Source organism: Somniosus microcephalus, chromosome 2 (assembly GCF_052327205.1).
Source record: "Somniosus microcephalus isolate GS21.2 chromosome 2, FLI_Smic_1.0, whole genome shotgun sequence".
Classification (NCBI taxonomy): Eukaryota; Metazoa; Chordata; class Chondrichthyes; order Squaliformes; family Somniosidae; genus Somniosus; species Somniosus microcephalus.
In genome coordinates, this window is record NC_140988.1 from 347,160,727 (window position 1) to 347,185,479 (window position 24,753).

At 46.1% G+C, this 24,753-nt stretch overlaps 1 protein-coding gene across 1 annotated transcript in view; it reads right to left on the minus strand.

Moving 5' to 3' along the window:
- polr1a (RNA polymerase I subunit A) overlaps positions 1 to 24,753 on the minus strand; it is a 184,159-nt gene that overhangs the window by 113,547 nt on the left and 45,859 nt on the right. Inside the window, exons 14-20 of the mRNA XM_085975489.1 lie at positions 24,474 to 24,665; positions 18,827 to 18,976; positions 11,868 to 12,051; positions 10,133 to 10,215; positions 8,611 to 8,769; positions 3,338 to 3,436; positions 1,224 to 1,376 (exon numbers count right to left, since the gene is read on the minus strand). Of these exons, the coding sequence (XP_085831615.1) occupies positions 1,224 to 1,376; positions 3,338 to 3,436; positions 8,611 to 8,769; positions 10,133 to 10,215; positions 11,868 to 12,051; positions 18,827 to 18,976; positions 24,474 to 24,665 (1,020 nt within the window). The remainder of the gene's footprint in view (positions 1 to 1,223; positions 1,377 to 3,337; positions 3,437 to 8,610; positions 8,770 to 10,132; positions 10,216 to 11,867; positions 12,052 to 18,826; positions 18,977 to 24,473; positions 24,666 to 24,753) is intronic.

Here is a 24,753-nt window from a genome sequence, read left to right on the forward strand (position 1 = left end):
GATACAGTGCCTTTAGATTTGTCTTTTTAACATTTTTAGACATCTTAACATTTTTTTGTACTATGGCCCTATTTGTCTTATTACCATTTTTTCTTACCCAGACCCTATTTGTTAGTGCACCCCTTTGTTTTAATTACAAGTTAGGAAGCACAGTAAATTGTGTAGATGGGAGCAGTAAGTTACAAAGGGGCACGGACAGATTAAGTGAATGGACAAATCCATGGCAGATGGAGTTAAATGTGGGGAAGTGTGAGGTCTTCTGACCTGCACATTCCAATGGACCAGATTATTCACAGGCTGACCATACTGCACATTGCGGGTCAAGAAAACGTGGTTTTGCAAAATCTAGAGCGCGAGATGGGCCAAGATGAATTTAGTAAACTGGTGAGACTGCCGCGAGGAATTGGCTCTACACTGCTTCGGCTTTGCATTGGCTGCACTTTATAACTTTTTAAAACTGTATTGCTAATCAAGAGCTGCCCGTGTCATCAACTAGTAAGAAAGAAAGGCTCGCATTTATAGAACGCCTTTCACGGCACCTCTGACACTTCCAAAGCGCTTTACAGCCAATCTTGAGTACTTGCTTTACAGTACTTTTGAAGTGTAGTCATTGTTGTAATATAGGAAATGCAGCAGCCAATTTGCACACAGCAAGGTCCCACAAAATAATGATCAGATAATCTGATTTTAGTGATGTTGGTTGAGGGATAAATATTGGCCAGGACAACGGGGGGGGGGGGGGGGGGGGAGCTCCCCTGCTCTTCTTCGAAATAGTGCCATGGGATCTTTTGCATCCACCTGAGGGGGCAGACGGAGCCTCTGTTTAACGTCTCATCTGAAAGACAGCACCTCCAACAGTGTAGCACTCCCTTAACACTGTAAACCTAAATTTTGTACTCCAGTCTCTGGAGTGGGGCTTGAATCCACAACCTTCTGATACAAAGGCGAAAATCTTACCCACTGTGCCACAGTTGACACCTAATAGCTAACATTGGGAAAGCACCACGTTCCCTGACTGCAGAATGATGTGGAACCGGCAATATAACTCAGCTCTGCTTTCCCTGACGTTTCTCCACACAGGTACTGGGACCAAACAGGCACCTGTCATATAACGGCATCCTCAATTATTTTATACCAGCTATAATCATCCAAGATCTCTTCAACTTGGCGGCAAGTTGCCAAGATCCTTAATAATGTGTGTGTGTGTGGGGGTTTTTTTTTACCGGAGGGCTGATACCAGTGAGGAATCGGCCAGTTACAAAACCGCCAGATCGCGGAGTGAAGTCGTAAGGCTGGAAGCAGGGCAAAGATTTCCCAGAAGGCATCAGTGGAGGTCGCCGTCCTTCCAGCTCAATCTGACCAAGAAGACACGAAATCTAAAAACAAGTAAAAGCATCCGGGTTACTCAACATCATTTTTACCACTTCACGAGAATCGGAAACACAAACAGATTCTGCTGATTCACAGAACATTACAAATTAAAAATGTTTAACTATTTTAAATATTTCTTAAATGGGTTATCAGACTAAATTAAAATCACAGAAACAAACAGGCTAGATAGGACAATACTGTCCTGGGTTTAAATCTAGCTCAGAATGACAAGATAAAGTCTCATTAATTTGCTTCCTCGTTTCCTATGTTACAACAGTGACTACAAATCATTGGCTGTAAAGCACTTTGGGACCTCCTGAGGTCATGAAAGGTGCTTTATAAATGTACGTTCTTACTTTCTTCTCTTTTTCATTTCCTTCTGCTGGCTTTAAGGGTTGTAAGTGAAGTGAGATTGGGCACTGTGATTTGTGTACACAGACATCTAAATACTTTTGTTCCTCCACAGCTTCCCACCTCTCACTATTCAGAAAATATTCGGATTTGTCTTTCTCAGTTCCAAAGTGGGTGATCTCACACTTCCCCACATTGAACTCCATCTGCTATAGTTGTGCCCACTCAGTTAGTTTGTCTATGTTTTTTTTTCATTTGTATACGCGATGTGGGCGGCATTGGCAAGGCCAGCATTTATTGCCCGTCCCTAATTGCCCTCGAGAAGGTGGTGGTGAGCCGCCTTCTTGAAACGCTGCAGTCCAAGTGGTGAAGGTACTCCCACAGTGCTGTTAGGGAGGGAGTTCCAGGATTTTGACCCAGCGACGATGAAGGATCGGCGATATATTTCCAAGTCAGGATGGTGTGTGACTTGGAGGGGAACTTGGAGGTGGTGGTGTTCCCATGCGCCTACTGCCCTTGTCCTTTTAGGTGGACGAGGTCGCGGGTTTGGGAGGTGCTGCCGAAGAAGCCTTGGCGAGTTGCTGCAGATGGTACACACTGCAGCTATGGTAGGCCGGTGATGGAGGGAGTGAATGTTTAAGGTGGTGGATGGGGTGCCAATCAAGCGGGCTGCTTTGTCCTGGATGGTGTCGAGCTTCTTGAGTGTTGTTGGAGCTGCACTCATCCAGGCAAGTGGAGAGTATTCCATCACACGCCTTACTTGTGCCTTGTAGATGGTGGAAAAGCTTTGGGGAGTCAGGAGGTGAGACACTTGCCGCAGAATACCTAGCCTGTGACCTTGCCACAGTATTTATGTGGCTGGTCCAGTTAAGTTTCTGGTCAATGGTGACCCCCCAGGATGTTGATAGTGGGGGATTCGGCAATGGTAATGCCGTTGAATGTCAAGGGGCGGTGGTTAGACTCTCGCTTTTTCAACTTCATGCTACCATCTGCACAACTTACTACGCCTCCTAATTTAGTGTCATCTGCAAACATGAATATACAACTCTCTATTTCATTATCCAAGTCATTATTATCCAGGGCAGGAAAGTGAAGTTGAGGCCTACTCCTGCTCCTATTTCTTATGTTCTTATTATGCTCTTATTAATATACCGTATATGTTTTAAAACTGAGGCCTGAGTACAGATCCCTAGGGAACAGCATTCACCACATCCTTCCAATCAGAGAGCAACCCCTTTAACCATATCCTCTATATCCTACATCCCAACCAATTAGCAACCCACATCACAAGGTTACCTCCAATTGCAGGTGCTCTCGTTTTCATTAATAATTTCTTGAAGATCAGCCATGATCTTATTGAATAGCGGAGCAGGCTCGAAGGGCCAAATAGCCTACTCCTGCTTCTATTTCTTATGTTCTTGTGCGGATCCTTATCAAATGCCTTCTAGAAGTCAATATAGACATCCATAGACACTTCCCTATGCACCATGCTAGTGACCGCCTCAAAAAAATTCAACTAGATTAGTCAGAATATGCTTTTGTTCTTATATTTTTTTAAAAGACACACGCATATGTATATGGCATAAAACTGCTCAACTGTTTGGGAAAAAAATACCTGCATAGTATTAACAGCTGAGCCCTTCGCACCAGACTGCACCATGAGTTGCAGGTTATTCTCCGGAAATTGTCTATGTAGACCCAGGGGCATACACACCTGTCAGTCAAAACAAATCACACAACACACGTCAGCAGTAGAGTAAAAGGCAATCCATTAACTTAACCAAAGATAACCTATTACTTTATCTGCAAGTCACAGAAAAGAAAAAATCAAAGTGTATGGGGAAAGGGCAGGTGAATGGGACAATACTTAGATTAATTAATTCAGATGTAGTCCGTGGCCAGGGTCAGGATGGCGTGACTAGAAGTGAGGCAGGTACGGGGATCCAGGAGGTAGTGTTGGAGGAGCCGCAGCCCTTGCTCTTGTCCAAATGGTTTGAGGCTCTTACTCCCTGTGAGGATGGGAACAGGGACTGCGGGGAGGATGAGCAACCTGGCCACAGCACCGTGGAGCGGGGGGCCATTCAAGTGGGGGGAGTTAAAAGAAATGTTGTAGTGGTAGGGGTTTTGCAGCCGAGAGCAAGAGTCCCAAAGGCTGTGTTGCCTGCCTGGTGCCAGGGTTAAGGACATCTCCTCTGGGCTGGAGAGAAACTTGGAGTGGGAGGGGGAGGATCCAGTTGTCGTGGTCCATGTTGGTACCAACGACATAGATAGGACAAGGAAGGAGGTTCTGCTGAAGGAGTTTGAGCAGCTAGGGGCCAAATTACAAAGCAGAACCACAAGGGTAATAATCTCTGGATTACTACCTGAGCCACGTGCAAATTTGGCTAGGGTAAATAAAATTAGAGAGTTAAATGCGTGGCTCAAAGACTGGTGTGGGAGAAATGGGTTTTGCTTCCTGGGACACTGGCATCAGTACTGGGGCAGGCGAGAGCTGTTCCGTTGGGACGGACTTCACTTGGCCAGTGCTGGGACTAGAATCCTGGCGAATCGAATAACTAGGGCTGTAGAAAGGGCTTTAAACTAATTAGTGGGGGGGAGGTTTTAAGAGAGCGAAAAATAAAAATGACAGCGGAGAAGGCAATAGAGCAAGGTAGCAGTGGGGGAATTAAAAACCAGAGCGTGTCAGGAAGGGACAGAATGTATAATGATAAAGGTAAAGTAGTAAAAGGGGTAAAAGCAGGAATAAATTGTCAGAAAACATATTTGAAAGTTCTTTATCTGAATGCATGCAGCATTCGTAACAAAATTGACGAGTTGACAGTGCAAATAACTACACATGGGTATGATCTGGTGGCCATTACGGAAACATGGCTGCAAGATAATCATGACTGGGAACTAAACATGCAAGGGTATTTGACAATTAGGAAGGACAGACAGGAAGGAAAGGGAGGTGGGGTTGCTATGTTATTCAAGGATGGAATCACTGCAATAGTCAGAAATGATATTGGGTCAAAGGATCAGGATAGTGAAACAGTTTGGGTGGAGATAAGGAATAAGGGGGAAAAGTCACTAGTGGGCGTAGTCTATAGGCCTCCTAACAGTTGCAACTCTGTTGGTCGGAGTATAAATCAGGAAATAGTTGGGGCTTGTAATAAGGGAACAGCTATAATCATGGGGGATTTTAACTTTCATATTGACTGGACTAATCAAATTGGGCATGGCAGCATTGAGGAAGAGTTCATAGAGTGTATTAGGGACAGGTTCCTTGAGCAGTATGTAACTGAACCAACCAGGGGGCAGGCAATCTTAGATCTGGTCCTGTGTAATGAGACAGGATTAATAAAAAATGTCCTAGTAAAGGATCCCCTTGGAATGAGTGACCATAATATGGTTGAATTCCAAATTCAGTTTGAGGGTGAGAGAGTTGGATCTCAAACCAGCGTACTAAGCTTAAATAAAGGAGACTATGAAGGTATGAGAGTAGAATTGACTAAAGTGGACTGGGAAAACAGATTAAAGTGTAAGACGGTACAAGAGCAGTGGTCTACATTCAAGGAGATATTTCACATCTTTCAAGATAAATATATTCCACTGAGGAAAAAGGGGAGTAAAAGAAAAGACAGCCATCCGTGGCTTAGTAAAGTAATAAAGGATAGTATTCGACTGAAAACAAGGGCATATAAATTAGCCAAATCTAGTGGGAGGATAGAAGATTGGGAAGCATTTAAAAGCCAGCAAACAATAACTAAAAGATTAATTAAGAAAGGGAAGATAGATTATGAAAGTAAACTAGCAAAAAATATAAAAACAGATAGCAAGTGTATCTACAGCTATATAAAAAGAAAAAGGGTGGCTAAAGTGAACGTTGGTCCCTTAGAGGATGGGACTGGGAAACTAGTGGTGGGGAACATGGAGATGGCAAAGACGCTGAACAAATATTTTGTATCAGTCTTTACAGTAGAGGACACTAAAAATATCCCAACACTGGACAAACAGGGGGCAATGGGGGGGGGGGGGGGGGGGGGGAAGGAGCTAAACACGATTAAAATCACTAAGGAGATGGTACTCAGTAAGATAATAGGACTTAAGGCGGATAAATCCCCTGGACCTGATGGCTTACATCCTAGGGTCTTGAGAGAAGTGGCGGTAGGGATTGTGGATGCATTGGTGATCAGTTTCCAGAACTCCCTGGACTCAGGAAAGGTCCCGGCAGATTGGAAAACTGCTAATGTAACACCCTTATTTAAGAAGGGAAGTAGACAAAAAGCTGGAAACTATAGACCAGTTAGCCTAACATCTGTGGTTGGCAAAATGTTGGAGTCCATTATTAAGGAAACAGTAACAGAGCATTTGGATAAACATAATTTAATAGGACAGAGTCAGCATGGTTTTACGAAGGGGAAGTCATGTTTGACAAATTTGCTCGAATTCTTTGAGGATGTAACATACAGGGTGGATAAAGGGGAACCAGTGGATGTAGTGTATTTGGACTTCCAAAAGGCATTTGACAAGGTGCCACACAAAAGATTACTGATCAAGTTAAAAAATCACGGGATTGGGGGTAATATACTGGCATGGGTGGAAGATTGGCTATCTAACAGAAAACAAAGAGTTGGGATAAATGGTTCGTTCTCAGGCTGGCAATCAGTAACTAGTGGTGTTCCGCAGGGGTCAGTGCTGGGACCCCAACTCTTTACAATCTATATTAGCGATTTGGAGGAAGGGACCGAGTGCAACATATCCAAGTTTGCCGACGATACAAAGATGGGAGGGAAAGCAGTGAGTGAGGAGGACATAAAAAACCTGCAAAAGGACATAGGCAGGCTAAGTGAGTGGGCAGAGATTTGGCAGATGCAATATAATGTTGGAAAGTGTGAGGTTATGCACTTTGGCAGAAAAAATCAAAGAGCAAGTTATTATCTAAATGGAGAGAAACTGCAAAGTGCTACAGTACAAAGGGATCTGGGGGTCCTGGTGCATGAAACACAAAAAGTTAGTATGCAGGTGCAGCAGGTGATCAGGAAGGCCAATGGAATCTTGGCTTTTATTGCAAGGGGGATGGAGTATAAAAACAGGGAAGTCTTGCTGCAGTTATACAGGGTATTGGTGAGGCCACACCTTGAATATTGCGTGCAGTTTTGGTTTCCATATTTAAGAAAAGATATACTTGCTCTCGAGGCGGTTCAGAGAAGGTTCACTCGGTTGATTCCAGAGATGAGGGGGTTGACGTATGAGGAAAGGTTGAGTAGGTTGGGACTCTACTCATTGGAGTTCAGAAGAATGAGAGGCGATCTTATCGAAACATATAAGATTGAGGGGGCTTGATCGGGCGGATGCGGGGAGGATGTTTCCACTGATGGGTGAGACTAGAACTAGGGGGCACAATCTTAGAATAAGGGGCTGCCCTTTCAAAACTGAGATGAGGAGAAACTTCTTCACTCAGAGGGTAGTAAATCTATGGAATTTGCTACCCCAGAGAGCTGTGGAAGCTGCAACATTAAATAAATTTAAAATGGAGATAGACGTTTTCCTAGCAGATAAGGGAATTAGGGGTTACGGGGAGAGGGCAGGGAAGTGGACGCGAGTCTAGATTCAGATCAGCCATGATCCTATTGAATGGCGGAGCAGGCCCGAGGGGCCGTATGGCCTACTCCTGCTCCTATTTCTTATGTTCTTATGTACTTTCAAAGAGCTGGCCTGGGTGCAATAAACCAAATGGTCTCCTTCTGTGTCATAAAACTCTATGATTCTAGGATAGATAAACCATTGAAAATGAAATCAAAATTATTTTTTTTTGTTGCAGTTATGTACATCAGTGTCCAGGTAACTTTTACATTGCCATTTCTTTTCATCATCATTCTTTAAAATACAGACATCCACATAATATCTAAAATCAATTTTAAATCCTAATTATTAACTACCCAATTCCGTAGGAACAAATTTCACTCATGGTCATTCATAGCCACTATAATTGACATTATAGAGTTCCCAGCAATGGCAGCCCTGATTAAACATTCACTCAATGATGCATTTACATTATAGAGCTGCTCACTACAACAACTGACATCTTGAGATGTGTTGCAATCTTTTACAGGTGTAACTGCGAGAAGTGCAATGCAGTACAGTTTTATTGTGTGAGACAATGGAGGTCATGGATTTCAATGGAATGAAAATCGTGCAGGTTCTACAACAGGCAGACGGTCCCCCTTCTGCCAGAATAGTGCCCAGGCAGCAAAGGTTAAAAACTACCCCCAGTGTGTCAGCGATTAGATGAATGAGACTGAAGTATGTTTCCAACTCTAGCTGCAGTGGCCATTTAATTCCATCACAAGTGGTCAGAGCTGGATTACTGTCTCAAAAAAAACCAAGAGAGGATCGCTACTGAAAGGAAGTGGAAGAAAACATTCGAACGCGTTACATTACAGTTAAATCAGATCAATGGAAAATCAAATCAATGGAAAGCAAATGTTGCTGTTGGTCAGAACACTGTCGAATCACCATTGGCTTGAATCCAGCTCAGGCAAATGGGATGAGAATCTCCTCTACCTGCTGGCTACAAGGACCCCAGCCGCATACCAGTGAGTGTAGGTGACCCACATAATAAATTTTCACAAATTAGCCATAAGGATAAATGTTGTGGGAACTAAAAGAGTGTTACTTGTGCACAAGGGGGTGCTCTTTTGATGCCGACATTTTGAGATAAAGAAGATAAAGCTTCAGTCTCCAGGTCTGACTCATTCCATTGCCGACCTGGGAGTGCTCAACACCAGCACTGGGTGAAAAGAGTGGGAAAGCGTTACATTCTGGAGCACTCATCTCCATCAGCAGAACAAATATTCACCAATAGCAAAAAAGTAAAATCAACCCTTAAGTTGTCTTGTTTCATACCTTGTTGATTTGGTTGTTGTACTGATTCACTTCTTCCTTAAATTTCAGATCCACCACATTCATGTCTCTGGGATCTTTACTGAGGTGAGCATTCTGCCACTTGTCCCGAGCTTCATCACACGAGGCAGACTCTGGTAAATTAAAAGCATTTCGGACAGCCTGGAAGTCGGATACATGGACTTGAATTAAGTTTCAGTTTAGCAATAATTACGTATAACATACAGCCACAATAAATGAAAACACATCATTCAGAAATGTCTTCGCTCAGAGGGTTGTGAATCTTTGGAATTCTCTACCCCAGAAGGCTGTGGATGCTCAGCCCCATTGAGTATATTCAAGACTGAGATCGACAGATTTCTCAACGCTAAGGAAGTCAAGGGATAGTGCGGGAAAGCTAAGGAAGTCAAGGGATAGTGCGGGAAAGCGGAGTGGATCAGCCATGATCTTTTTGAATGGCGGAGGGCTTGAGGGGCTGTACGGGATACTCCAGCTCCTATTTCTTAGGCTCTTATTTACTATGTTATTTACACTCATTTAGCAGTCCCAAAACCTATGGTGCAATTTCTTCCGATTGCTATTTCAAGTAAAACCCAAATTCTTTTGGAACGTTTTTATGATTTCATCAGAAATAGCAACATCAGAAATCTTCCCACTGTGTTTGTGGTGTTGATGCTTAGTTCTAGAGCCTTGGCCAGAACCCATCTGGAGTACTGTGTTCAGTTTTTGGCACCGAACCTCAGGAAAGATGTACTGACTTTGGAGAGGGTAAAGTACAGATTCACCAGATGGATACCAGTACATAAGGGATTAAATTAGGTCAGTTTGCATAAACTTGGCTTGTATTCCCTTGAGTTTGGAAGGGTGAGGGTTGATCTAATTGAGGTGTTTAAAATGTTAAAAAAGGGACTCAATAGGGTAGACACAGGGAAACTATTGCCTCCAGTGGGGGAATCAAGAACGAGGGGACATGATCTTAAAATCCTTTTAACATTTTAAACACCTCGATCAGATCACCCCTCGATCTTCTATAGTCAAGGAAATACGCCAAGCTTAAGCAGCCTGTTCTCACGATTTAACCTTCTAAGCCCCTCTAATAGTCAAGAAAAACAACCTCAATCCTAAAACATTTATTTTAAGAAATGAGCCATTTTCATTATTCAATGTATTTTTCTCCTTTCTACTAAAATCCCCTGCCCCCAGATATTGCCCAACCAGGCTGATGATAAGTTCTGAGATGTATGCCCACGTCACTCCTGCATCTACCAGTGGTGGTGTGCGGGAGAGGTCGGCACTTCTTCTTCTCCTCTTCAGCAACAGCAGAAGAACAGAGCCTCACTTTTAAACATCTAAAAGAGGCAAATTTCCCAACTTCACATTTCTGCACTTGAGCCTCACTTGCCGAAATGACCCCTTTACTGTCGCATTTGATTTGATTTGATTTGAAATCTTTATAATTAGACACAAACCAAGTTCGCTGCACTATTTAAATGCTTGTATTATTAGAAATCAACGGGATCTTTACCTTGGCTCCACATCGTGCCGATTCTGCAATGATCTTCTGCCGCTTTGCGTTTGCCTTGGGCTTCACTAGAATATCTTCAACATCTAATTTTTAAAAAGTCCAAGCTTAGCAAACATTTACATACATTCGCTTGAGAGAAAACTTTTACAAACAATCACTAAAGATGAACCTTTCTTCTGATACTGCAGTAGACTTTTTAAGCTTTCAAAAACATATATTCCAACTAAAATTTCTTCATAAAAGGAGAATACTATATCTTGTATCCAAGAAAGAACCTGCATATAGCATCTTTTCACATCCTCAGAATGTTCCAAGTGCTTTAGGGCCAATGGTTTTCTTTTGAAGTGCAGTGGAAACGTGTGTAAAATGCAACAAAAGAGAATCAAACTCAATTTGACAAATTAATCTGAATTTTTAACTTCTATTTGCCTTATTTAAAAAAACATACTTACAAGGCTCTACTGGCAGCCTTGCATACAGCAATTTTAATAGAACGTTTAAAGTCTGCTTATATACCCTTCTCAATTGTTGGTCCAAAGAGACTTGGGGGGGGGGGGGGGGGGGGTCCAGGTAAATAAATCATTAAAATGTCACAGACAGGCACAGAAAATAATTTTAAAAGGCTAATGAGATGTTGGCCTTTATATCTAAAGGACTAGAATACAAGGGGGTAAAAGTTAAGCTGCAGCTGTACAAAACCCTGGTTAGACCACACCTGGAGTACTGTGAGCAGTTCTGGGCACCACACCTTAGGAAGGATATATTGGCCTTGGAGGGAGTGCAGCGTAGATTTACCAGAATAATACCTGGACTCCAAGGGTTAAATTATGAGGAGAGATTACACAAACTCGGGTTGTATTCCCCAGAATTTAGAAGGTTAAGGGATGATGCAATCGAAGTTTTCAAGATATTAAGGGGAACTGATAGGGTAGAGAGAGAGAAACTATTTCCGCTGGTTTCGGGAGTCTAGGACTGGGGGCATAGTCTACAAATTAGAGCCAGATCTTTCAGGAGTGAAGTTAGGAAACACTTCTACACGCAAAGGGTGGTAGAAGTTTGGAACTCTCTTTAAATCCGGGATGGATAGATTATTGTTAACCAAAGGTATTAAGGGGTATGGAGCAAAGGCGGGTATATGTAGTTAGGTCACAGATCAGCCATGATCTCATTGAATGGCAGAATAGGCTCGAGGGGCCAAATGGCCTCCTCCTGTTCCTATGAGCTAGATACTTACCCATCCTACCATCGTCACATTCTGCTTTCCATCCCAAGCCAGTTATCTAATTTACAATTACCACAAGCCTTAATCCACTTTAACAGCTTCACAATTGGAGCTTTCCCAAATGCCTTCTGGAAATTCAGGTAAACTGTATCCACTCGATAGTGCTCAATGGCCAATTAGACAGTCAGAAATACAGCGAGCATAATTTTGTTTAATGCGCCATGTAACATTGATCTCTAGCCATTTAAAGTTCCCACAGCCTGATTGAAAGGACAGTTCTATCTTTGCGGAATGTCGCTGGAAGGTGTTGAATGGGGAGTCTGTGTACATGCAGGAGTTACCCAGCCCGTGCAAAGGAATTTCCTGATGACCACGTCACTTTAAGTGGACATATAGAACGGCAATTGGTATTTGATGTAAAGATCTAAAAATAGCAGTCCTTTTGGATTGAAATATAAAAGGAAACAGGAGGGAGACAGACTAAGAATTGCATGGTAAATAATAAACCATTACCTAAAGTAAATCCTCTGTACAGCTGGAGGTAAGCAGTGAAGAGACGAGCCAGACAGGTCAGTAGCTTTCCACTTGTCTCGCCACCGTACAGTTCCTGACAGCAGTGGACCAAGCCATAGGCTGAGCTGCCGTAGTGTGCCTTGTCCAGAACGCCACACAGCAGCTCTCCTTCCAGAATGACAACCTGCCGTCCAAAAGAAAACCAGCGTAACCATTTCATAAACTAACAGTACAATAAACATTAATGGGATGAAATCACATTCTGCAATATTAGTAACAGCAGTGTGAATATGTATGCAGATTTCCAGCATCCGCGGTATTTTGTTTTTGTGAAAATGTATGCACTAATTTAACAAAAGCATCAAGAAAGAAAGAACTTGAATTTATATACAGGAAACTTTGGTTTATCCGGAGGTTGTATGTCCGGAAACCTCGATCTACCAGCAGAAATCAGGAGCCGTTTTGTTAGGTTTTTTTTCTTCTCGTGGCTTTTTCTTCTCGTGGCTTTTTTTTCCAACAGTCAGGCTCTGGAAAGTCTCTCTGAAGCTGTTGCTAAGCTACAGAGACACTTCCAAGGTACGGGCCGACTGTTTAGAAGCTGTTGCTAAGCAACAGTGTTTGTTGTCAGATACGGAGATGAAAACCTCCGTATGCTTCAACATTAACGCTGGTATGTCCGGCAGTTTTGATAGATCGGCAACAGCTCGGTCCCGTCGGTGCCGGATATAACAAAGTTTCCTGTAGTACAGGTGCACTATCCCTTATCCGAAACCCTTGGGGCCAGATGTATTTCGGAATTTTTCGGATTTCAGAACGGAAATACCGCGCATTGAAAGAAACAAGCCACATCAAACAATGCAGCCCACGGGGAACTATCTGACTGACGGAGCGCGTGGCTTTTTGACTGACGGAGTGCGTGGCCATCCGACCGATGGAGCGTACGGCTATCCGACTGACAGAGAGCGCGGCTATCTGAATAATAGAGCGCGTGGCGATATGACTGATGGAGCACATGGCTGTCTGACCGATGGAGTGCGTGGCTGTCCGACTGATGGAAAACATGCCCATCTGAGCAACGGAGCGCATGGCCACTCAACCGACAGAGCAAGCCATTGATGCGCCATCGAATAGGCGGCCACAAATTTGAAGCCCCCGCCTCATTTGAAATTGGTAGAGCGAGCTGATGTCAAACTAATATCCCGATGCAGCTCCCCGCTCCTCGGACTCGGGGATGTCGGCTGGCTAGGAAATACCGCGCATTGAAAGAAACAAGCCACATCGAACAATGCAGCCCACGGGGAACGTTGTAAAGTCAGATTTACTGTTTACCTAATTTACTCATCAAAAATATACAATATTTCAGTGCAACAATTTATACAAAGTATGAATACAACAAGTATTGTGAACATTTAAGGGTCAGTTTTTTTAAAGCACAAGAAATCTCAACCATTTTCCTATCCGTTTAAGAATCTCCCCACTGAGTGACGCTCCACGAAAAAACTTTCGGTTTTCAGAGCTTTTTGAATTTTGGAACTGCGGATAAGGGATAGTTGACCTGTACCTCATCACATCTTTCAGAAATGTCCCAAAGCGCTTCGCATAGAATTAATTCCTTTGCAGTGCTGTCAGTGTTGTTAACCTTCTTCTTCTTCTTCTTCTTAGGCAGTCCCTCGGAACCGAAGATGACTTGCTTCCACATTAAAAATGAGCTCGCAGGTGACTGATGAGTCCAATTCGGGACCTACAGTCTCTGACACAGGTGGGGCAGACGGTGGTTGAAGGGGCGGGTGGGTGGGGTGCTTGGGTTGACGTGCGCTCCTTCTGCTGTTTGCATTTGGCTTCCGCTTGCTCCCGGCGAAGAGACCCGAGGTATTCGGCACCTTCCCGGATGCTTCTCCTCCACTTTGTACGGTCTTGGGCCAGGGATTCCCAGGTGTCGGTGGGGATGTTGCACTTTTTCAAGGAGGCTTTGAGGGTGTCCTTGAAGCGTTTCCTCTGCCCACCTGGGGCTCTCTTGCCGTGTCGGAGCTCCGAGTAGAGCGCTTGTTTTGGGAGTCTCGTATCAGGCATGCGGACGATGTGACCTGTCCATCAGAGCTGATCGAGCATGGTCAAAGCTTCGATGCTGGGGATGTTGGCCTGAGCGAGAACACTGATGTTGGTGTGCCTATCCTGCCAATGGATTTGCAGGATCTTGCGGAGGCAGCGTTGGTGGTACCTCTCCAGTGCTTTGGAGGTGCCTACTGTACATGGTCCATGTCTCTGAGGCATACAGGAGGGCGGGTATTACTACTGCTCTGTAGACCATGAGCTTGGTGCCGGGTAGGAGGTCCTGGTCTTCAAACACTTTCTTCCTCAGGCGACCGAAGGCTGCACTGGCACACTGAAGGCGGCGTTGGACTTCGTCATCGACATCTGCCCTTGTTGACAGTAGGCTCCCGAGGTATGGAAAGTGGTCCACGTTGTCCAAGGCCTTGTCGTGGATTTTGAAAATCGGGGGGCAGTACTGTGTGGCGGGGGCAGGTTGGTAGAGGGCCTTTGTCTTACGGATGTTTAGTGTAAGACCCATGCTTTCGTACGCTTCGGTGAAGGTGTTAACGTTGGTTTGGAGTTCGACTTCCGAGTGCGCAGACGCAAGCGTCGTCTGCGTACTGTAATTCAACGACAGAGGAAGGGACGACCTTGGATCTGGACTGGAGGCGACGGAGGTTGAACAGTTTCCCGTTTGTTCTGTAAATTAGCTCCACTCCAGCGGGGAGCTTACGGAGAGGTACTCATCAAGGACAGGGAGGAAGTCAGTGCCCGCTGGAAGGAGCACTTCGAAGATCTCCTTAACCGAGACTCTGTCTTCGACGCAAGTGTCCTCAACTCCATCCTACAGCATGCTACCCGCCACCATCTCAGCACAACCCCAGCCCAGCATGAGGTTGAAAAGGTCATCCGACAACTGAAGAACAACAAGGCAGATGGAATCCCTGCCGAGGCGCTAAAGCATGGCGGAGAAGCACTACTGGTGCGAATTCATGAACTAATTTCTCTTATCAGGAAGGAGAGCAGCATGCCAGGGGATCTCAGAGATGCCGTAATTGTGACCATCTTCAAGAAAGGTGACAAGTCCGATTACGGTAATTACAGAGGAGTTTCCCTGCTGTCTGCCACAGGGAAAGTCATCGCAATAATCCTCCTCAATCACCTTCTCCCAGTGGCTGAAGAGATCCTCCCAGAGTCGCAATGCGGATTCCACCCACTAAGGGGCACAATGGACATGATCTTCACCGCGTGCCAATTACAAGAGCAATGCAGGGAACAGCGCCAACTGCTGTACATGGCCTTCTTTGACCTCACAAAGGCCTTCAACACTGAGGGATTATGGAGTGTCCCCCTTAAATTCAGCTGCCCTCAAAAGTTTGTCACCATCCTCCGTGCTTCACGACAACATGCAAGCCATGATCCTGACCAACGGTTCCACCCAATTCAAGTACAGACCGGGGTCAAGCAAGGCTGTGTCATTGCACCAACCCTCTCTCGATCTTCCTTGCGGCAATGCTCCATCTCACCCTGTTGTTAATATACATAGCAAGGTCCCACAAACAGCAATGAGATGAATAACCAGTTAATCTATTTTTGGTGGGGTTGGTTGAGTAAGGAATGTCAGCCGGGACACATTGAGAGCGCCCTGTTCTTCTTTGAAAAAGTATCATGGGATCTGTAACATCTACCTGTACCACTGGAACAGGCAGATGGTGTCTTGGTTTAAAGTCTCAACCAAAGGGAAGCACCTCCGACAATGCAGCGCTCCCTCAGTACTGCACTGAGCCGTCAGCCCTGATTACGTGCTCCAGTCCCAGAGAGAGTTTTGATCCTACAACCTTCGGACTCACAGGCAAAGGTGCTACCAAATGAGCCAAGCTGACACTTACTTCATTTATTTTAAATGCGTTCATATGCCAACATCGTGATTTCACTTTTTGCAACAGTGAAATGAGAAATGATGAGAATAGATTTAACTTTCATACAAAAAGAGTGAGGTGAATTTTATTGCAGAATAATCACTGAACGATCCCCATTATAGCCACTGTTGGCTTGTGACCAGAGTGCCCGACTGTAACAAGCTACAAAAAAAATTAAAGTACAGGAAACTCTTTCGTATCCGGCACCGACGGGACCGGGATGGTGCCGGTTGATTAAAAATTCCGGATAACGGAGAGCTATACCTACCGACCAGAGGCAATTTATACATCGGCCGACCTCAGACCAGAAGAAAGGACATGGAGTGACAATGGCCCAAGGTACGAGAGCCCCGTTACACAGCCACAGGTGCAGGAACCCCGGTTACACGACCACAGGTGCTGGAGCCCTGGTTACACGGCCACAGATCCAGGAGTCCCTGTTACACGGTCACAGGTACAGGAGCCCTGGTTACACGGCCACATGTGCAGGAACCCCGGTTACACGGCCACAGGTACAGGAGTCCCTGTTACACGGCCACAGGTACAGGAGCCCCGGTTACACGGCCACTTGTGCAGGAGCCTTGGTTACACGGCCACACGTGCAGGAGCCCTGGTTACACGGCCACAAGTGCTGGAGCCCCGGTTACACAACCAGAGGTGCAGGAGCCATGGTTAGACGGCAAAAGGTACGAGAACTCCAGTTACACAGCCACAAATATACAGTAAAACTTACCTTTGGGTTCCTCTTTGGCTGGACGGCCAGCTGATACTGTGCGGGGAAGATTGCAGCGCCCACAGCGACGGCGGGAACAAGTGGTAAATCATTCCCCACCATTTTCGGGACACTACTGCCCAGTTCCTCCTGTGGCGGAAGCCTCAAAACCTACTCCTGAATTTTCACAGAATCACACAATCACAGAAACCCCACAGTACAGATAGAGGCCATTTCGGCCCATCGAGCCTGCACCGACACATATCCCACCCGATCCCCGTAACCCCTACGCCAACACATATCCCACCCTATCCCTGTAACCCCACGTATTTAATCCCCCTAACACTAAGGGTCAATTTATCATAGCCAATCAACCTAACCCGCACATCTTTGGACTGTGGGAGGAAACCGGAGCACCCGGAGAAAACCCACGCAAACACGGGGAGAATGTGCAAACTCCACACAGACAGTCGCCCGAGGCCGGATTCAAACCCGGGTCTCTGGCGCTGTGAGACAACAGTGCTAACCACTATGCCACCGTGCTTTGCCGGTTATTAAAGAATTCCGGATGATTAAGTGCCGTTTAAACAAGAGTTTACTGTACAAGGGTCTGCTGTTGTCCAGCAGCTCAAAACAACAGCATTTGGTTATCGCAGGAATATAAAATAAACTGGTAGACAACAAACTGTTCTGATACAATGTGGTACTTATTGTGCAGTGAGAGAATATTCAACAACAGGTTCCGACACAAGATAACTTGCCTAATCCATTATTAAGCCTTGAATTATAGTCATCTGTCTGTGAAGAACACTCAAATGTTGTGATTTTATGATTTTCTCCTACAATTTTCAAATGGAGGAAAATATATAAACTACCTATTCAGTGGTAAGTGAGCTGAAGACCACGTCCTCTTAACCAACAGTAAAAAGGCAATGAGAAATCGATAAAGACTCTCCAAAGGATAGAAGAGTTGCCTTGTGGTCATCCCAAACCGTACTGAAACAGCTGGCGGATTTCTCTATGGGTCAATGTGTTTTCTCTTTTTCCACAGTTTTAAACTACCAGTTAGGACTTCTCTACTAATAAGTATCCTAGCAATTACTCCTCTGTAGCAATAAGAGCCCGTCAAAACATTTTTTAGATAAAGGACTACTCGATCATGGGGTTCGAGCAGATTGCCAACAACCCCTCAACCCACCCTATCCTCTCCAAGAGGAACTCACGATGCCTTGAAACTAGAGGGATTACTACCCACAAACCAAAGCAGCCACAACACCACAAGCAACCCACCTAATTGAAACTCTAGCGTGGTCGAGCCCTCTGCTTCACACCTATATCTTTAAAGCCTTGTATGATTACTACTCGCAGCCCACAGATCTAGATGTTATTAAGCAGATCACACCTGTTATCTACACGCTTGGGAACACATGTGCCACTCCTGCACAAACTAAAATGGCAAAATAAAACTTAAAACCCAAAATTACCAGGCACCCTGATTGGCCCAGTTGGTAAAGACTGCTGAGCCCTACAGGACAGTTAAGTTTCACACAGGTTTCCCCAGTCAGAGCCATGTTAACAGATCTCAGCCGGGGGAGGGGGGGCAATACAGTCATACAAATGGCCCAAGGCACACGAGCTGCAGATGGGGGAAATCACCTGGTTTCACCCACTTCCTGATCACTATCCGGTGAGCCTGTTATAAAGTGTGCGCTTGTGGCAAGTACAGCAGCAGGCTCAGCCAGGGTGCCCTCCCCCTCCCCTCTCCTCCTCAATGTGTCCAATCGCCTACCATATCTCACTGTCCAAGCTCACAGATGAAGAAGGGCTGCTTGGGCGGGTTGCCACAGGTGCCCGGTGCCCACAGGACTATATCCCTGCCTGAGTCGGCACCTTAAGGACAGGAGGGGAGAAGGAAAATTACCAAGCACCAAATTCAATTTGGGACAGCCTGAAGATTGTTTTACAATTACAAAGTATTGGCAGCACAGAAATAGGCCTTTTGGCCCAACAGGTCCACGCCGGTGAAAATAGCAGATCATCGGGAGGAGCCCCGGGGAAATTCCAGGTGAAAATGTTTGAGTGTGCAGGCAGGAGCATCCTGTCTCTCCGAAAATGTAAATAAGCTCTGGCTGCTTTTTTTTTTCTCCCCCGCCTACTTCATTGATTACTTTTTGCCCGTCTAATATTTTTGATTTTAAGCAATGAGTGACAATATCATCAAAGGAGCTGGCTAGGAGGAATGAGCAAGTCCAAAAAAATGCAAGGCACTGTAAAACAGAATGAAAGTACCAACGTACCTTGGACTCAGACATCCACTCTGAATCGAAGTTCACCACCACGTGCGGAGCTTCTTTAACCCAAGCCTTCCCACTGATTTTAGATTTCCCTATTAAGTTCAATGGTATCTGATCCTTGGGGATTACGTTAATCAGTAACGTAGAAACAACCTGAAAAAAGACAACAATGTGTTTAGGTGTGGCACAGAGAAACGAGAATCAACCAGTGACAGTCAGGCAGTAAATAGAGTTTACGGCCCCGATTTTCGGGGCGGCTTTTCATGCGGCCGTGGTCCAAAAATCGCGGGAAAAGCGGGTCGGGACCCCCCCCCCCCGCCTGATTCCCCGCCCCGTCCGACTTTCGGACCGCCGTTTCCACGCGCCCCTCTTCAGTCCCGCCCGCCGCTGGCGGGACTGCTCGTCGGAGTACTAATCACCAATGATCACCTTGTTAAGGACGATTTTCCCGTGCCGTTGCGACTTTGGGGCTTTCCCCACCTGAAACCCGCCTGCGGGGAACCCCGCCGATGAGAGCTGGCGTGAAAACAGCTGGCTTGCTTGCTTGCAGCAGCAGGTCGCTGAGGGCTGAAGAGATTTAAAGAGGCAACATTTGCAGGCTGCAGGACCTTGTTGATCAAGGCTTGGGGGAACTATGTGAAGCCTTAGGAGCAGCTGCAGAAAGTTGGAGCCTCACACATTTCTTCAGTGTGAGCTCCTGAGAAGCCCCTCTCACCACCCTAACTCAGGGCCTCCTCAACCGAGGCATCTGCTAGAAGCATGGGGGGCCTTTGGCACCTTCCCTTCCTGGCATTAGAGGATCTCCAACAGCAGAGGTGGCAGCAGCAGAACCAGGAACAGCAGGATGATTACCAGGAGCACCAGGCTGCTGCTCACTCACCTGAAGCTGCACAAGCCAGAAGGGGCCAGCACTTGGAAGTGGCTTGAGAGCACCTTGCTGCACTTTAGGGGGCCAGTGGGACCCGTTTCTGCACTGGCAGTCCTACTCAGAAGGACTTCCATGAAGATCTGGTTTCTCTGTTCAACAGATGGCCAACGCTCCTCAAGAGATGTCATTCTCTTATGAGCACTCACCATGTTTTCCGTATGCTGGCGAGTTATCTCCTCCATGGAGGTTGCCAACCTTTCCATGGTGTTGTGTTCATGCACCAATGACTCCACAAAGGCTCTGCTCATGGTCGCTATGGACTCCTCCATTCGCTCCACACTCGCAGCGACCCTGGAGACAAAACCTGCCAGAGACTCCTGCATCTGTGCATGGAGATCCAGCACCTCTTCTCTTGCAGATGGACCCAGAGGCAGAGGGTCGAGATGCAGCGCAGCTGAGCTGAGCTGGCAGAGCCCTGCGCCCTCCGACGAGGACTCTCCACTGCTGTCCCTGTATCCAGAATCTGCTGAGGCTCACTTGTCAGCTGTGAAACACCAGGTGACAACACTACTCTATGTCCCAAAGGTCCCCCCGAGGTGTGAGTGTCTGCGCTGGTGCTGGGTGCGCTTACTTCTGCTGACGCTGCACCCTCAGAGGTTGGAGCTTCCTCTGAGGAGTCTGGCTGCACAGCCTCTTCCTCCTCCACAGTGAGGACGGGGGCTCTGGATGGTACTGTGGGGGAGTAAAGGAAGGAGTTACAGATGTAATGCCAAGGTTCCTCTGGTGACTCCCAGCGAGTTGGCATCTGCTGACACCTGCATCCATGCAGCATTGGTCTCAGTGGGAGGCCTCTTCCTCCCTGACCTAGGGAAGAGGACCTCCCTGTGGGCCCTAACCCCATCCAATAATGCCTGCAGTGAAGCCTCGTCGAATTTGAAGGCAGCTCGGGGTCTGGCACTGGCCACAGCTGCTGCAGGCTCCTCTGCCATCCTGTATGGTTCATTTGGAAGCCTTCAGAGGATGCAGTGCTTGCCATGGACCTTGAAAGCACCATGAATGATGACATCATACTGTGGGGATTTCTGACTCGATTTAGACAATTAGCAAGGCTTCCCACATGCTGGGAATTAATTGGCCAATTGAGGGAAAATTGCGTGGGGCTGACTGACACTTTTTTATGTGTGTCAGAAACCTCACATTCGGGGAAATCCGACCATTTCCCACACAAGCCGAAAATCGGGGCCTACATGTCCGTTCTATTTCCCGCACTTCTGCTCTCACCCCCTCCCCTCCCTCCCGGAACCACGATAGAGTTCCCCTTGTCCTCACCTTTCACCCCACCAGCCTCCACATTCAACGGATCATCCTCTGCCGTTTCCGCCACCTCCAGCATGATCCCACCACCAAACACATCTTCCCCTCACCTCCCCTTTCAGCATTCCGAAGGGACCGCTCCCTCCGCTACACCCTGGTCCACTCCTCCATCACCCCCAACACCCCATCCCCATCACCCCCAACACCCCATCCCCTTCGCCCGGCATCTTCACGTGCAAGCGCAGGAGATGCAACACATGCCCTTTTACCTCCTCCCTTCCCAATGCCCAGGGCCCCAAACACTCCTTCCAGGTTAAACAGCGATTTACTTGTACTTCTTGCAATTTAATGTACTGTATTCGCTGCTCACGATGCGGTCTCCTCTACATTGGGGAGACCAAGCGCAGATTGGGTGACCGCTTTGTGGAACACCTCCGTTCAGTCTGTAAGGGTGACCCCGAGCTTCTGGTCGCCTGTCACTTTAATTCTCCGCTCCACTCCCACTCTGACCTCTCTGTCCTTGGCCTCTTACACTGTTCCAATGAAGCTCAACGTAAGCTCGGGGAACAGCACCTCATCTTTCGATTAGGCACTTTACAGCCTTCTGGACTCAACATCGAGTTCAACAGTTTCAGACCATAACCTCTGCCCCTATTTTTTTTTTCCATTTTTTTCCTCTCTCTCTCTCACATGGCAGCTGTCAATCATTCTGCCATCACCATTTACACTTCATCTAGAGCCATCTTTTGTTTCTTAACTTGTCCCATTACCATCTCCTTTTGCCTTGCACCATCATCCCTTTTGTCTCTTAATCTCTCCTGCCTTCCATCCTATCACAGACCTTCCCTTTTGTTCTTTCCTCCCCTCCCCCCCTCTCCCTGCCCCTGCACTTGCTTAAAAACCTGTTCCATCTCCAACTTTTTCCAGTTCTGACGAAGGGTCATCGACCTGAAACGTTAACTCGGTTTCTCTCTCCACAGATGCTGCCTGACCTGCTGAGTATTTCCAGCATTTTCTGTTTTTATTATAGTAAAAAGAGTTGTATTGATGCGGTAATTAAATGTCATCCACTACATTAGATACATACCCAGTACCAACAGAATCAGAGTCATATCACATTAAACCACTCACCATTGTTATGCCAATGCAGTTCAAGCAGGTTAAAATATATATTTTTTCCCCCCTCAATTCCAATTTTCTCTGTTCCTTTACTGAAGGTACCAACTCGAGCTCAAATAATGATCACAAGGATAGAAGACACCTTCTCCCACCTTGCCCAAGCAACCACTGTTTATGTGTGAGCCTGGACATTCTGAGAGTTGGTGATCTACTGACTGTGGATAGTTTGACAGAACATAAGAAATAGGAGCAGGAGTCAGCCAATCGAGCCTGCTCCACCATTCAATAAGATCATGGCTGATCTTCTACCTCAACTCCACCATATCCCTTGATTCCCTTAATATCCAAAAAGCGATCAATCTCTGTCTTGAATATACTCAATGACTGAGCATCCATAGCCCTCTAGAGTAGAGAATTTCAAAGATTCACAACCCTCTGAGTGAAGACATTTCTCCTCATCTCAGTCCTAAATGGCCAACCCCTTGTGCTGAGACTATGACCCTGAGTGCTAGACACCCCCCAGCCAGGGGAACATCTTCCCAGCATCTACCCTGTCAAGCCCTGTAAGAATGTTGCATGTTTCAATGAGCTCACCTCTCATTCTTCTAAACTCTAGAGAATATAGGCCTAGTCTACTCAATCTCTCCTCATAGGACAATCTCCCCATCCCAGGAATCAGGCTGGTGAACTTTCGCTGCACTCCCTCTAAGGCAAGTATATCCTTCCTTGGGTAAGGAGACCAAAACTGTACACAGTACTCCAGGTGTGGTCTCACCAAGGCCCTATAGTAAAGCCTGATCCTGCCGTCATTTAACATCCTCATATGTGCACTTTCCAGTTTGAGCCACTGGATACCATTTGGCAGTGGGAAGCCTGACTGATTACAACGCACCCAACTCCCTTAGTCAAGGGAGGCGGCGGTCAGATGTAGCACCCTACCAGCGCCCCACCCGAGGTCAGCTAACTCAACAAAAAGGATGATTGAACCTGGAAACCTTCCTGTCGCGTATGGCTCACTTCCATATTGGGATCATTCTCACTAGCTGGGTGAACACTCTTACCCTTTATTTGTTATTATATTCTTCACCTCTCTAATACTACACTCCCCATCCCATCACATACAGCAAACCCATCCGACCAAGATGGCAAGACAGTTTCGCAACTTCTGCCATCAGTAGTCTGTGACAGGCAGCTTTTTTCCCCCCTCACTGTGGGGAACAGAAGCTTCTCATCTCTCCTATGTACCTCTCTCTAACATCAAAGTACATATCAAATACATCCTGCATGGGGAGGCTGTAGACACGAAGCCATGCCCGACCACTCTGTCAACTTTCTTCCTCGAAAATTTAACACAGTGCAAAGTATTACCAGGTAGCGCAGTTATACTGCAGCTATCAATCTCAGGTAGCGGATAGTTTTGATTCACAGTGGCGGTACCTTCTTTTCACAGAGATTGTTGAGAATCTGGCCACTGCAGCCAGGTAAAAGCTCTGCACAGGAGTTTACACATTCGTGGCCAGTAAATTTCAAGAGCACAATTCACCCAAGAATTCTCCCAATCACCCACCCTAGCTTCGGCGGAAGGCTAGTGAAAATAGCAGGAGAGCAGGAGAACCCCTGGAGAAATTCCAGGTGAAAATGTTTGAGAGTGCAGGCAGGAGCATCCTGTCTCTCTGACAACGTAAATAAGCTCTGGGTCCTTCCCACCCCAAGCGCCTACTTCAGTTGATTATTTTTTTCTCTCCAATATTTTTGTTTTTAAGCAGCGAGTGACAATATCATCAGGGGAACTGGCTGGGAGGAATTATCGAGTCATGGACCATGGTTAGCCAAGGGTAGTAAGAGTTACGGGACCAAGGTGGATAGATGGAGTTAAGATACAGATCAGCCACGACCTGATAGAATGGCGGAACAGGCTCGAGGGGCTGAATGGCCAACACCTGTTCTTATGCTGAAGGACCTGAATAAAAGTCAGCAGGGTTATGTTGTGCTTAAGCTCAGGAGAGCTTTTGGAAAATTACACAATCTATCACGTGGCTCTGCTCAGTAACCTTTTTCAGCCAGGCACATCCCCTCAAGGTCATCAGGGCTCGCTGGTTAAACAAAAACTTTTTCTTTCACCCCCTGGCTGAACTAAAAAGCAATAAGCAAAAGGGCAGTAAATCAATTAATTTTTTTTTTTTTTAATGGTTTGGTGGTCGTCAGGACTTTATGGTGCGATGGTGGCGGCACTGCTTCTTTAAACTGATTTTTTATTGCTGGCACCGAGAAGTACTTTATCCTTCCAACGCTAATTAATCTTTTATCAATTTCTGTTTGTGATTTAGGATAGGCTTTTTGCAGAATCACCTGCTTTCCTGTCCAAAGTGGATAAGGTTTAATCACAGCGGGCTGAAGAATCTTCACCCGGCCCTTTTTATCCGTAAGACCTCGGTAGACGAGCTCCATGTACTGCTCCCGTGTGAAGAAACGACCGCGGATCGTCATGCTGGTGCCAGAAACCATGTGATCCTGAATTAAACCTGCCAAAGGTTTACCGTCCTAATGGGAAGAATCAAAGAGCATTTTATATTTAATAACTGATGTAATTTCCAAGGGGAGGTCACAGCAGGATTACATTCTTCATAAA